The sequence below is a fragment of the Labrus bergylta genome, chromosome 10, assembly GCF_963930695.1.
Source record: "Labrus bergylta chromosome 10, fLabBer1.1, whole genome shotgun sequence".
In the NCBI taxonomy this organism is placed as follows: Eukaryota; Metazoa; Chordata; class Actinopteri; order Labriformes; family Labridae; genus Labrus; species Labrus bergylta.
The window spans coordinates 16,422,897-16,438,059 of NC_089204.1; the positions used below are offsets into that span (position 1 = coordinate 16,422,897).

Sequence of the window (15,163 nt, forward strand, 5' to 3'; positions counted from 1 at the left end):
AAAAGCCAAGGCTGAAAAAAAAAAAGAAGAAAAAGGATGTACAGAGACAGATGGGCGGACCACAATAGATGGAACAAAACTGTGAAAATGAACAAAAATACATGTTGGACACTGAGCAGCCAAAACAATCAGCACTCTGGAATATGAAAAAAATAATAATAATAATAAAAGGAATTATAAAAGAGGCGGCCAGGGCTTGGAAACCAAGAGAGCAAAAGGAAGAACACGGACTTGTCCTTCAGGAGCAGATTAAGATGTGAAGAGAAACATGGAGAAAGTAAAACAGCGGTATAAAAAAGAAGCCAAAGGTTATAGAAATGTAGACGAATTGAAAATTAAAAAGGCCGGTGGAGGAGGACAGAGGGAGCGGCCGAAAGATAGAAAGAGAGAGAGAGAGCGAGAGAGAGAGAGAGAGAGAGAGATAGAAAGAGTACTACCATATTAGATCTGGCGGTATAGTAGAGCTCCTCAACACAGTCCAGATAGGGCTCAGATTCACACTGGTCAGCAAGACAGAGCGAGAGAGACCTCAGTTAATACATTAACCTGGACTGATGGAGGGAATGGGGGGGGGGGGGAGGGGGTAGGGGAGGAGTGGAGACACGGATGATTGATGAAAAATGGATTAAGGCCAAAATGGGATCTGAAGTCCGTGGATCAGCAAGACAGAGAAGGAGGGAGATGCTGCAATATTAATTTGAAGAGGAGAGGGGATGAATGGGGGTATAGAGTGAGGGAGGGATGGAGTCAAATCGAGGAGTTGGAGGGTTTAAAATGAGGAGGAGAGACACAAATTACATTAAAATCTCGAAGGTTACAAAAAATTGTTAATTTTAGAAGCCTTTTTTTCCTGGGGTATTCTTGGCAGTATTGCTAAAGAATTACGACCGCATGTTACAGTACCTCAATCCAGGATACACAACGTATCTATAGCATAAACTGTAGGTGATATAAATGATATAAACATGCTTAAAGTTAATCCAGCCATTAACTCCTGTCTGGAAATCTTGCTGCCAACTGTTTTTGCAACAGCTTTGAACATGGTAACAACTGTCATCCTGAATGTATGGATCATGTAGAGCTAATAAACAAAAACAAAAAAAAAAACAGACTAATCAGCAAGACAGAGACAAAGTAGACTTTCAAGATTTAGACTGAAGGATAAAGGGGATGAATGAAGAGGTATGACATAAAGACCTTCACTGGTGTCTGTCTCATAACCTTACTCCAGATTAGACGGATTTACATATGGAGGGAGAGAGAGAGGGAAAGTGGAACGCTATTGTGTTGGGACTTTCTAGAAGGTGAGAGGAATACAAGGGTGGTTGTGGAAAAAGGTGAAAGTGCAAAGGATAGAAAAATAGTTGAAAGAAGTGAGGGAGCAGGGTCTTTATCAAGACGCTGTGGCCATGCATGAAACCTGCACCATCCCATTTATTAACACACTTATTCTAAAGTTTTCAATTCAGATCATCAGGCAACTCAAACAAACAAAAAAAAAAAAATACAATAACCATGATGTAATGACAAAATCAGGCCCGTAAATACACAGCATCAGAGCTATGTGCTAATGAGTTCACAGTTCTTGTTGTCTCCACTTTCGGCTGTTAATCCAGTTCTGAGTCTTGGTGGCAGTTGCAAGACTTCAAATGTTAGCCAGCATTTACAGGGTTAATGAGACATTCCGTTTCCAAGGTCTCCCCTGATTTGGACAAGACCAGAATATATTCTCAAAGAACCATCCTGGGAGCAACAATGCAAGAGGCCAGAACAATCTTAGCACAAGCCATTCAAAACAAATCAGCAGGGTTCTACTCTGAGCTCCATGTGGACATCTAAGCTCCTCACAATGTCCCTAAAGGAAAGCGCAGACACATTGGAAAAAGATATAAACAGCTTGTGCCCAAGCCTACATTCACATTCAAAGAAACCGGTTTAATGTGAAAAATCTGAATAAGGCCAAACAAGCATGCACTGCAGCATTTTTGAATGCAGCTGGTCGGTTATTTCATTTCATTTCAAGTTGACGCTTAAAGATTTTGATCCATGGCTGGCATAGATTGGACATCACTAATCTACCTTAGTGAATGAACTGAACTTTGTGGATGGGCTTCACATCTGGTTTGATGCAGATTGACAAAAATCATTGATTGGCTGCTGTGCCTCCCGTGTTTAGGAGTGGATCTGTCATGCTGGTGCAGGCGGAGTGACACCAGCAAACAGACAGTCGTACACACACACACACACACACACACACACACACACACACACACACACACACACACACACACACACACACACATAAACATACACCTAAGCTAGTAACTCACCGGCTCATGATGAGGTTCTGTCTCCTTTCTCAATGGAGGATCAAACTTCACCTGTCCAACTGAGAAAGATAAAAGAGTCAGAGTCAGAGTAAGGGAGGCAAGAGAGACCAAAAGACAGACTGGAGAATACAGTTCATAGAAAGAATTTAAACACCCTTATGTGCAGTTTCCCTATGTGCAATTTTTCTGCCTGAAAATGTTTTTGTTCCTTCCTTGTGTTTGTACTCACAGTTGATCTCTGACAGCGTCTTTCCCTCTCTGGTGCTCCTGCTGGTGGAACGAATGCGATGTGGAACAGAGACCGGAGACTATCAGGAAAAAAAAAAAAAAAACACAGACAGACATTCAAAGAGCTGTTCAATGATATATACACAGTTTAGTGGCTAACAAATTCCTTTGAGTCATTACAATAGGTTAAAAAAAAAAAGATCCCTCTGCTTTTTCCTTTGGCTGGGATTTGATGACACAGCAAAACAGGCAGCCACACTGTGCAACCAGACAACCAAGACATAGCAACACAGATGGAAAAAAACAATCTTACTGGGCTACAATGTCAACTTTTATTACAGCAGCAGTCTCACATAATATCTACTGATCTGCACTCTAACCCAGCAGGGTATGCTAATGCTTCATCCTATAACTTACATTGAGACAGCAGCTTTACGTATTTGTAGTAACTGGTTTCCTTTATAAATAATGGGGAATAAGTATTGTTCATCACTATGAGTGAATGTTTAAGCAGCACAACCGCTCTTTCATAAATCAAACCATTAAACTCTATACAGTCCAAACCCATCTGTGAAGAGAAAGTGGAAACACAGCAACCTCAAAGCATGCTTACACAGCACTGGAATCCGGCAAACCAAGACTATACAAACGTTGCAGACGGTCACTGATATGTCAGTCAATTTAAAAAAGCCAAATATTTTTGGAGGAATAAAAGTCAATTTAATAAAAACACAACTCATGATTAGTCACTTACGGCAAAGTTAGACGAAGATGGCTTCCATAACTGAGATATTTGAGCACGCCCTTTCAAAATGCATCCCGTGCTTTTAAACAACCAAACGTAAAGACAAGAGTTTGAGCTGTCTTTATCAGGGCTGGGTAAAACAACACTTATGTCTAGTTTAGGTGACTTGGAGTTACAGTTGGGACAATTTACTGGACCACTGGCAAAAGGAAAACTATTTGAAGTCAGTTTTTAACCTTAAGTTGGAAACCATACCCGTCAAGCACAGGACATAAAACAGAATCTAAATGTCACAGCTCTTTTTTGCAAAATATGATCTAACCGGAGTGTGGTTTTAATTCTTAGTAATGTCCTATTTTGGTAACCATCTTCAAGAATGTCCTTAGCTGTTTCTTTATCTGATAGCTGCTGCCATAGAACTTGAATGAAAGGAGTCATATTCATGATGAAAAGTGATCTGCTGAGATTTAGAGATGGCATTAATGCTCTCGTGGAAGAGAGCTGTTTCTTTTAGTGTATGAGTGGTCACTGGTCATTGTGTCAAGGTGTCGTAATCCATCAGCCGTCATAAAATCACATGACAGGGATCAGTTCCAAGACAGCATCCACAATCCAAAAAAAACCAACTCATTCCAAAACAACCCTCAGCTTCGATTGTGTTAGCATGACATCACTTCAGACAACGCAGCCCAAACTGGTACCTTCCTGCGGGCAGCAAAGCGGGGTGCACGTCGAGCACCGGGGCTTATGGGTAGGAAATGACCCCTGTACTTAAACTGAGGAGGAGGTAGTGGGCAGGAAGTGGAGAGAAGAGGACAGAGGAAAAAGGGGAAAGGAAAAAAAAGGAGAAGAGAAAGGTAGAGGGAAAGGAGAAGTGCTACAGGAAGAAAGAGGGAAAGAGGAAGAAGAGAGGAAGGGAAGAGAAGATGAAAGCAGAGGAGAAGATGAGTGAAATGAGTGACAAAGAGAGGAAGAGCAGCACAGAAAGGAGAAGGAGAGGAAGGAAGGAGGAGGACAAACAGCAGAAAGATGAGTCACAAGTGCTGGGGAAAAGAAGGACTGAGGCTGAAGAGGGTGAACAGAGGTTATCGAAGAAAACATGAAGGGAGAGAAGCAAAAACCACCCAGCAAAAACAAGGTCACTGCCCTGTTGACCTGCACGTTTGATAAAGACTTTTGTTTTCGAAAAAGCAAAGCCTGATAAGGTCAAAGGTTACCTCTGGCTCAGGGTCGTCATCATCAAAGTCGTTGAAGGTGCTGTGGTCTGGGTTGTTGGCTTTGTCCAGCAGTTCTATCGCCAGAGTCCTGCTGAGAGGCTGCGACACAAACGGGTGCTGGAAGACAGACGTGAGGGAGGCATCAAATTAAGAGTCGGACTGGCTTCTTTCTTCTGTTTGACCAATATTTGAACAACCCAGGAATAATAAACGAGGGTGGTGAATAAATGTAATACTATTAACTACATCTGAGCTGTGATACATTGAGTAACCAACATATGCAGCGACTGGGTGATTAGTTGTGATAATAAATCTCTACCCTCAGATGTCCATAAATGATAGTTTATAAATATCACTTATAGGTATACAAATAATTGACTGGTTTCAGGTAAAAACACATCCCTAGTGTAACTTGTTGAACCTTTATTGTCTATTAATGTAAAGCAGTATAGCTAGAAGGCGTACACTTGTTAAGAGTAAAACCATCTGGTCTGATTGTTTTAGAGACGTTCACTGCTCACCTGCAGCAGTTTCTCAGCTGTGGGCCTCTTCTTTGGGTTCTTGGTGAGGGACAGTTTGACAAAATGGTGGAAGTTATTTGTCCTGTGATCAAAGGAAGAAAGATTAAAACATATGAGTGGGTTATCCTTTTGGTCTTGTTGCATTGATGCTCAAATTGAGTAATCTCAACTGTAGGGTAAAGCGTCGACAGTAAACTAAGCTCAGTGGCTGAAAATAGTCTAAAAACGAGTATACAAGGCCCGTGTCTTACCACTTGAGTTTATCTTTCAACTTAGGAGGCTGGAAATTGCTCTTGGTCATTAGGAAGAGAGCCCTGTGGGGGGAAAAAAAAAAGAGCGATAACATTAAGCCTCAGGTCTCCAGAGCATTGTGAAATAGTTGTTGATTGGTCCAGAGAATGATCAAACAAAGCGTTACCATTGTCGATTCCTGAACTCTCCGATATGTTTAAATACAGCACTACTTTGTGTAAGGAATACTGCCAAACTGTTTCACTTCATCTGCATGTTCACTCAGCCAACATCACGCTCTTTAACACGTCACACATTCCTCGGCCTACCTCATGGGGTGCAGGTCAAACATGGGGGGCTGCAGTTCAGCCAGCTCGATTGCAGTAATGCCCACAGCCCAGATATCACACAGCTGGTTGTAACCTCCTTTCCTCTCCACTGCTGCTACCTCTGGAGCCATCCTGTGGAGAGGTGGTGATGGAGGAGCACAGAGAGACAGACAGACAGACAGACAGACAGACAGACAGACAGACAGACAGACAGACGGCAAATGAGAGAAAGAGGGGAGATGCAAGGAGAGCATGAAAAAAACATAAATATATATACACACACAACAAAAACCTCACATTTTTTACAAAGTACTAAATCACTTTTAATGACCAAACTGAAAGACAATTTCTTTATTTTCTAGGGTCGATTTCATGCTTTCATTCTGGGTTTGCTGCTTGACGCCCCTTAAATCAATAGGAAGCTGAATCGTCTACATTTTTATCAAACTGCATGAATATCCAAAAGCCAATAGAAAACAGAGAGCACAACTCACCAGTACGGGGTTCCAATGAACGACTTCCTCTTGGCTAGAGTCGCTGTGATCTGGGCCGATACACCAAAGTCAGCTATGTCGAAGGAACAAAAGAGAGAACCGTGAGAACAGAGAGAGAGAGAAAGGGTGTGAACAAATGAAAAAGGGAGGAAAAGAGGATATGTGACGGAGGACACAATCATAAAAAAAGGTGAAAGAGGAAGAACCCCAGACAGTGTGTGGAGGGGTAGAGACAGAGAAGAGAGGGAAACCAAGTCAGTGAATGAGGCAAAGTCAGATTCAGTCTATGGAAGCAGAAGGTGATCCCCTCACCTAGCTTAACGTAGCCGTTGTCTGTCAGGAGGATGTTGGCTCCCTGTCAGAGACAAACACGCCGCGCATCAGAACCAGAACACAAGAAATCACATTTCATTTCAATTGTAAATAAGTTGATAAGTGAATTCAGAAGAGTACTTTTGTTGAAAAATGATTCATACTATCGCAGCAGCCTGCAGCTTTGAATCAGCTGTCTTCAGAATACAAGGATGCATTTATGTTTTTAATATCAGTTCAAATAGATAATTACATTCTTACTTATTACCTAGTAAATTATCATTTGACCTTTTATTGACAGAAAAATCGCAGTATAATCTGAAGTATTCCAACATCATAACCGTGTAATGAATTCTACCACTGTCAAAATACAATTCAAATGTGTGGCAGCCGTGTTAAGCCGCTCAGGTACTGAAATACCAAAAAATCAAAATTAATAATCAGCCTTTTTCAAGAGGAAGCTCTAAAAAAAAAAAAAAAAAAAAAGTATTTCAACTGAAACTTAGACAGAGTTCAAGATTGAAGTTTGGCTGACGTGTTTACTCACCTTGATGTCTCTGTGCATTTTGCCTTTATTGTGTAAATAGTATAAACCCTGCAGACACACGCACACAGAAAGTTATGGAGGGTGTTATTGCAGAGAAAAAAAAAAGAAAACAGTCATGTGATCAAAGCAAAAACATTGAACTGACAACATGTAAATTCTTAAAAATGGCAAATAAAGATATTTAGAAATTATTTCCAATCAGCTGATGGATAAGTGGAAAATCTATTGTTTGGTTCTTTGATCGGCTCTGCTAAAAGTTGGAAGCATAAAAACGGTATATCATCTCCGCTCTGCTACAAAAGAGCCTCCAGTAGATAATGCTAACAGTGCTCTCTCTCTCTCTTTGCTGAATAGAGGAATTGTCTGTTTTGTAATAATTTTCTTTTCATCTTTCTTATTTCAAAGAGCAGACAGTTTGATCTTCAGACCATGAAATATCAAAATTGAACTCCCTGAAACGTTCACGGTAGTGTTCAGACTTTATTCATTTACAACAAGAGGAGAAGTCTCACTCCTCAGATTGAATGCTCTAGTGTTAGCACAGTGTTTGCTAGTTTTAACACAAGAGCCAATAAAAGCTCAAGATCATACTGATTTTGGAGTTTATATTGTCATAAATTTAAAGGAAGAGCTGAAGATGACCAACTTGACTTCTCTTCACAACAAGAAAAAGAACATGGTAAACAATAAATGAAGAGTATACACTACCTGTAGGGTCTCCCGTGACATGTAGGCGATCTGTGACTCTGACAAAGGCCCGGTAACTAAAGGTGGAAAGAGAGAGAGAGAGAGAGAGAGAGAGAGAGAATGAGATGGATAACACAGTGTAAGAAAAGTTGCAATCAAAACACAGCACTGCTAACACAAAATGTGTGCATGTTGGTCTTACTGTGATAGATGTCCTGCAGAGAACCTCCTCCACAGTACTCCATACTGATCCATAACTTGTCTCTCCTGCACACACAGGGAGCACTGTGTTAGTACAAACATACACACTTCTCACTAAAGTCATTTCTTTTCTCTCTCACACACACACACACACAACAGCTCATCCATTTTTTTTTTTCTCTTCCCGCTTCATGTTACTATGTTATGCTGTGATGTCATACATTTCCATAGCCCCGATAAGCACTTTATTGAACAAAGGACACTCTTACCGGAGATAACTGCCAAAGTAGGCCACGATGTTGGAGTGTTTACAGTCCTTCATCATTATGATCTCCTGCTGGACGACAGCAAAGTCCTCACCTGGGCAGAACACATGGGTAAACACATTGTTAAGAGTGGTGACAATCTGGTGTCTTTATTTTCAAACCAGAATGAAGCAGCAGAACAGATGAAAAAGAAATAATGAGGTAAGACAACATGACACAAGTTTACACTCTGTTACTTAGATTCGTAAATCTACTGTGTGTGTTTTTGTTATTTTCAGGAAATGTAGAAGATGGAAACCAGAAGAGGGAAAGTAAAGGGGGCATATGATGCATGTGGGAAAGGGGGAGAGAGAGAGAGAGAGAGAGAGAGAGAGAGAGAGAGAGAGAGAGAGAGAGAGAGAGAGAGAGAGAAGAAAGATTGGTCAGGGGAGAGTTTGGAAAAAAGTTTTTTTTTTTTATATTTGAAAGACAAAAAGCTAAAGGAGAAAGATGGCAGGGAGTGTCAGATAAGAGACGGACGGAGGAGCTACTGAGATTAAAGCTGAAAAAAGAAGACGTAAAGAAACAGAGAGAAAGTTGAGATAGCTCACCTGGCTCCAGCTTGATGACTTTGATTGCAGCCAGCTCTCCTGTGTTTACATTACGAGCCTACAAGGAGGTGACAGAAAAAACAAAGTGAGTCATGAGAAGCTCTGAGACGTGCAGTACATCAAACATTTAGCAACATAGACACCAAATTGAGTCACATTTTTCTGAAGTGAGGGAGGAAAGGGGAGAAACTGTAACTGTTTTCACACAACTGCTATGCACAATGTAGCACAACGTAGACTGGACACCAGTCAAAGTTCTACCAGTGAGAGGAAGCGTAGTTTTATAAATATGACACCTAGGCAGGCTATGAGAACAACATTTTATCCTGGCAGAAAATATTTGTAAGTCACAACAATATCCTGATGATTTTCTATGCAGATAATTCTTAAAATTATCTTGAATATTTTACTTTATATTTTAGAAAGAGAAACCCTTTTTTCTTTATTTGAACTAGTAATTAGAGTAAACCCGTGACCTATTACCACATCAAACATTTCTGGATCAGACTCAACCCTCAGACCAGAAACTCTCCCACTAATGCAGCTCCTTGTTGTACAGGTCACACATATATGATGGAGACAGGCATGGGACAAACAGAGGCATGATGGGAAAGGAGAATCCCTCTTAGAAGAATTTGTAAGACATGCATTCAAAAGTTCGGTCCCACCACATACAGAGTTTCGCTGCTATCAAATGCAGAAATTCTTGAATAGAAAAATGTTATTGCCATTTTTAATTAAGTAAGAATTACTGAGGTATTGTCAGAGTTACAATACAAATTTGTCTCATCAGGATGCAAATTATTACCCGTTAGTTCGTTTTGGGCGACTCCTGAGGACAAAGCGGCAACTCTTATTTCTGAGCTCACTTTGTCATGTACATGTGTAAGTAGTGTTTCTTTTGACAGTCAAATGTTGAACTCACTGAGAATATTTGCTTCGAAAAATGTAAACAAAGACCTGTTTCTGCATAGTGATGTAAATCACTTCGTCTGACACCTTCGCTGCAGCGCAGCAGTTTAAGGTATTAAATGTCACTACAAAGAAGACATAGTGAATCTTTACACTGATGTTCTTGTTTGCTTTTGAAGGTCATGCAGAGGAATTAATACTAGTTTCAGTCATAACAGTGAAGACTTCATACTGGAGCTATAAGGTTGTGTTTCTAAATGTGACCAGAAAGATCACCAGTTGATCAACATGGTGTTTGCGAAGTCAAACTAGCAGAGTTCCGCCAGAGAAAATTCCCAACACACCAAAAATGCCACTTCAGATAAGGTGCAACGACTCAGGAATGTAAGAACTTCAACAGGAAGTCAAGACCCTTTTTCTTGTATTCCTAAAAAGCAGGGAGTTCTGCAGGATAGCGAGGCAGATTTTCTATAAATAGCGAGCTGTGTTTACATTTAGCAGCAGGGCTGGTGGGGCACGGAGGAATTCTATATGAAATGTACATGAATAAAAGATGGCCTTTCAGAGGAGACATGAACTGCTCATTTTTCTCAGGCCAAGAATGTGCAAATGTGACTGTGAGACAAGAATGTGTGAAGGAAAGAGAGAGTGTGGGACAGAGGGTGAAAGGTTTTACACATTAACTGATAAGACTTCCAACAGAAGAGACAAAACAAGAGCTTCAACACCCCTGTTTGACAGTGATCTAGTTATGTTTACTGATGCTGTGGTGTCAGTATTTCTACTTTCAATGGAGCGACAGAAATGCCCCTATCTGCCCTCATTTTGACTCACAAGCATCTCCAACTATGGAGGGGAAAACTGTTTCAAAGAAACATCCCTCAAGCTTAAGCTCTGACTGGAAATATGCTCATTTGTCCTGTAGAGAGATTTAGTCCATTATTTCAAAATTAGACAAGTTTTTAAAATCACATTTACTTAAAAAAAAACTTTTAAATGATGGCTACCTCAGACATATTTACCTAGATTTTTTTCATCAGAATTAATCGACATAGAACGAAACACAATCAGCTTGAAGTAATTGCTGATATAAAAGTGCTTTGTACTGTTCTGGCTAAGCACTGACCGATATTGGTTTTTGGGGGCCGATATCAATACCGATATTTTGGAGAGAAAAAAATTCAGATACCCATAAATCCGCCAATATCTTTCTTTGATTTATTTTCCATCTTTAGAGATCAGTTGGTAAAAATATACACACACATTTACTGTGTATCATCCTCCATCAAATGAAAACGTTTTTTTTTTTCCTTCTTTTTTAGAGTTAAACAAAGGCCTTATTGGCCAGGATAACAACAGCACACTGAAACACACATTTTCATTCATAAATGAACAACTAGAAATAAAAACTATATCAATTATACTTACATTGAATAAACCTTGTTATATGGGCACATATCGGAGATAAAATAAGCAGATACCAATAGACACGTGATATGCTAATATCGGCCGATAATATCCGCTGCCCGATTAATCGGTCGGGCTCTAGTCCTGGCTACTTTTTTTCATGTCATCAGTCATCTCCATCTTTTATCCTTCTGTTAATTCTCTACTTCATTGTCAGAATCTAATGAGAATAGTTGTTGCAATAAAACTGCTTGCAATTGTAAAATTACTGTGCAACAGAAGAGATCCGATGTAATTAAAAGAAAGGGTATCTTGCCCAATCAATGCCTTTTACTTATTATTGTAACAACATGGGAAGTTTTGAACAATTTCACCAAAGGTTTTCAGGGACACACTGATGCATAATGTGCTGCTAACTGAAATGAAAAGTCAGTATGAGCAGTGACAGCATCCATTGCTTGAGGAAAATAGAAAAAAAACAACGACATCAACAAGGCAGCAATGACTGCAGAAAGACATCATGGACATGGAGCTCAAGGACAAAAACTACACACAAAGAAATGATTAAGTTATAATAATAAAGAACAGAGTTACTCAGTTTTGAGATAGTTTGTGTCCTTAGTTCAAGAGGAAGATCAAGTAGAGAAGAACAAACAAAACAAAGCTGTGGAGGGAGGGAGGAGACATACAAAGAGACGCACAGAGAACAGACGAAGAAGAAGTGAGTGTAGAGCACAGACAGTATGTCTTCAGTCAGCAGACAGAGCAGAGATGACTCATAGTGCTCTGCGCCACTGTTAGTGGCAACAACACACAGCCTGACTTGACTTGACTGGCCGGCTCTTGTGACTGACTGAGGCATGACGGCGTCTAGTTAGGGAGGCAGACGACTTCTTAAGTTTGATCACCAGCAAGGTCCTTAAGCAGTGTGTGCTCTGAACACACAAGCAGGGAGCCCTTAGTACACAACCACAAAATCTAACTCACTGACAGCTTCAAGGGTCTGAGTAAGCCCATTAGAAAAGAAATAACTTATATTAGGTAGGCTGCTCAGAAACAACTGCAGAGCTATTTTATTCATTTTTAAACTTCATTAAACTTAACTTGTGAAGTTTAAATGAGCATACTGAACACCTCTTCTGGCTTTATCACCTGGTTGGTATGGTAATATGTCAATAGAAGACAAAAGGTAGGTTGCAACACATTATTAACGTTGCCAGTAAGATTATTGGGGTTAAATTACCCGATCTGTTTCTCACCTTGAGAGATCTTACGGAGTCCTGAAGATCCTCCGTTTGGTGAGTTTGAGCTTCTGCCCTTAGGCAGGAGATACAGATGACCTCAAGCCAAGTCCCGCAGGTTTAAAAATCATTTTATAACTGAAGCCATCAAAATACTGAAGTCCAACGATGACTGAATAGTGAGTTTTCTTTTGTTTGAATTATGGTTCTATGGGCATTTTTATACATTCTTCAGTTTTCTGTTTTTACCTGATGAACTGTAGTATTTATATTTCATGTTGTTTACGATGTATGTTGTCTGAGTCTATGTGCCTGTGTTTTCTATTTTGTTTATCGTTTTCACCTAGCTACAAACCAAATTTCCCCTCAGGGGCAATAAAGTTGAAGTTGAAGTAGACCTCTTATTGCCAAAAGACATGAGCACAAGCAATCATTTCCGACCGATACGAGATTTTTGGGGCCGATACAGATATCGATATAAGGAAGAAACAATAAAAAAATAACTGATACCGATAAACCCGGCTAATATCTTTTTGCTTTTAGCCCTTAAATGCAGATATCAAACACGTGTGAGATGGTGACTCAACTGGAAAATTAACTGTGCATGTACGTGCATGACTTCTTGATACTCTGGAGAGTGATAATGCTTTTTGTAATCCATATAGCACACTCAGCTGGTGACAGCCAGAAAGAGAACTGCTAGTGAAATACAATGATACTCAAATGAAATGCTATTTGACTGGTGAATAAATCCAGTTATATCGGCACATACACGTATATCTGGGATAAAATTAGCCGATACCGATAGTCCCTTGATGCGCTAATATCGACCGATATTATGGGCTGACTGATTAATCTGTCGGGCTCTATTTCTGATAACACAGAAAAGTCTCAAGGGGTGACTGAGTAGTTGACTAATGAATGATAAAACACAGGAACAGACAAGTGGAAATTTTGTAATCATATTCAAAGAGAAATTTCAGAGTAGCAGCACATTCAAATGTGTTTTGAGTGACATTTAGCTGACTGAGAATCTTAGCACATCACAGCCACATCAACACAGTCCGAGTGCCTCACTGTAATGTTACATGACGAGCCACAGGTGATAAATTATGTGAACGAGAGAAAAGATAACGCCATTAACGCCACATGGTTTGATGACACCCTGCATGTGCTTGGTAATGGGGCTGGACATACCTGTGCCAAAAGAACTGGTTTTGGTAAGACCAAAGCAGAATGTTTTGTGCAACATATTTGGAAGAATAAAACATATTTCTCTAAACAGTTCTGAACTCTACATCAACAGATTTACAAAAAAAAAAAACGTATAAAGATGATAACATATCAAATTGAAGGTGAAACCTGATACAGTAAAGTGTAGATATAAGCAAACTATAACTATTAAACTATTCCGATTTGATACACATCCCTACTTGGGAAATTTGACCTGAAGAAACAGACTAATTAATCAAATACAGATTTATCTGTCAACAGAGGAACGAGTCCTGGAGAAAGGAGTAGTGTGTATGTATTATATCGTCAGATCAGCAGCGTATTGATGTGGGCTTCTGTTACACAGTAATGGAAAAAACTCTGCTAACATCCATCAGTATCACCTCTTTAAGGCTGCATGTGCATCTGTGTGAGAGTGTGATGCACTCAGCGTATGGCCAGCTCAGTGGAGGATCAGTGTGGCATTTCGCTCTCTTCTCTTTCTGACCATGAAGGCAAACACAACCAACAGCCGCCATGCTAATTAATCACACCTCGCCTAAGATGTAGAAAAACAAAAGGTTCACCATTTGATTTGGATCTAAGACTGTATGTTTCTAGTATTTGCTCCTTTCACTACTGTTGTACCGCTAACAGTTAATCCTGTGTTTGTAGTCCTGTGAGGTCAAGTCAGGCCGCGCCACCTGTCTGACTGACGGACTTATAAAAAAGGTCAGAGGTCATGTCAGGGGAGTGGATCTTGCAGCAGAGAGGAAGTCAAGTCAGGTCACAGGTTCATGTCCGAGGATTACTCTCTCACTCGTCTAGGCGTGATAATGATTTCCATCCAGAGACTTAAATTACATAACAGATTTGAATTTTATGATTTGAATGCTAATCAGTCAAAACAGAGCCTGCATGCTCATCCACAGCACGTAATGTCGTGTGTGTTGACTAAATGTTTTAAATGTTCTTAGAGATTATTTGTGGATTTCTTCACGCAGAAGAGGCCAACTCATGCAGTCATTACTAAATTGTAATATCGAACAGCTAACTCTGTCACGTTATATAGCAATACGTATATCCAAAATTATAAGAATGTATTTATTTATCTAAACGTTTCTGTTATCATAAGGGACAACGTTATCTGAATAGATATACAGGGAATCTCTCGTCCTCATGGTTACCTCCTCCCCACCTCTCAGGACAGTTCAGCTATGTTTCCTTCTGAACTGTTCTTGGTGATAACAACGTGACATGTTCGTACGTTCTCATCACACACACTTTGGAGCAACCAGAGCCTCCTGCAGAAAGTCACTGAGCAGCTCCACTGCAGTAAGTTGCTGCTGTGTAAACCCGCCTGGGGCAACAGTAGCAGCAGAAACAGTCGTGGGTCATTCAGTTCCTCTTGACGAGATTGTTCCAAGAGATATGAGGTGATTTCAGGGGACCTCCCGATCATAAAACACATGCTTCTCTAACCTTAAAGTAACTCATGAATAAGGCCATGAATCTGCCTTTTGCCATGTTAAACCTCACTTAAGGACATTACATGACACAGAGTGACATGCACTTCTGAAATGTAATATTGCTACTGTCATGTGGAACTTCAGCACTTCTGACTGAAATATGAAAGATCATATTTCCTCTATTTGTTAAGAAACCGCTTAAAAGTCAAAACTGTTTTTGAGAT

The 15,163-nt window shown here is 40.1% G+C and overlaps 1 protein-coding gene across 10 annotated transcripts in view; it reads right to left on the reverse strand.

The window, feature by feature from the left end:
- LOC109987799 (mitogen-activated protein kinase kinase kinase kinase 3) overlaps nucleotides 1-15,163 on the reverse strand; it is a 41,067-nt gene that overhangs the window by 18,762 nt on the left and 7,142 nt on the right. For 7 of the 10 annotated variants that reach the window (XM_065959330.1, XM_065959332.1, XM_065959328.1 and 4 more), the window contains exons 2-15: nucleotides 8,699-8,756; nucleotides 8,112-8,202; nucleotides 7,844-7,908; nucleotides 7,663-7,718; nucleotides 6,955-7,002; nucleotides 6,408-6,450; nucleotides 6,096-6,168; nucleotides 5,602-5,733; nucleotides 5,293-5,355; nucleotides 5,042-5,123; nucleotides 4,521-4,637; nucleotides 2,560-2,638; nucleotides 2,331-2,389; nucleotides 438-500 (exon numbers count right to left, since the gene is read on the reverse strand). In XM_065959330.1, coding sequence (XP_065815402.1) covers nucleotides 438-500; nucleotides 2,331-2,389; nucleotides 2,560-2,638; nucleotides 4,521-4,637; nucleotides 5,042-5,123; nucleotides 5,293-5,355; nucleotides 5,602-5,733; nucleotides 6,096-6,168; nucleotides 6,408-6,450; nucleotides 6,955-7,002; nucleotides 7,663-7,718; nucleotides 7,844-7,908; nucleotides 8,112-8,202; nucleotides 8,699-8,756 — 1,029 coding nt within the window. The remainder of the gene's footprint in view (nucleotides 1-437; nucleotides 501-2,330; nucleotides 2,390-2,559; nucleotides 2,639-4,520; nucleotides 4,638-5,041; nucleotides 5,124-5,292; nucleotides 5,356-5,601; nucleotides 5,734-6,095; nucleotides 6,169-6,407; nucleotides 6,451-6,954; nucleotides 7,003-7,662; nucleotides 7,719-7,843; nucleotides 7,909-8,111; nucleotides 8,203-8,698; nucleotides 8,757-15,163) is intronic. The other 3 variants (XM_065959331.1, XM_065959329.1, XM_020639026.3) reach the window with 1 other exon arrangement.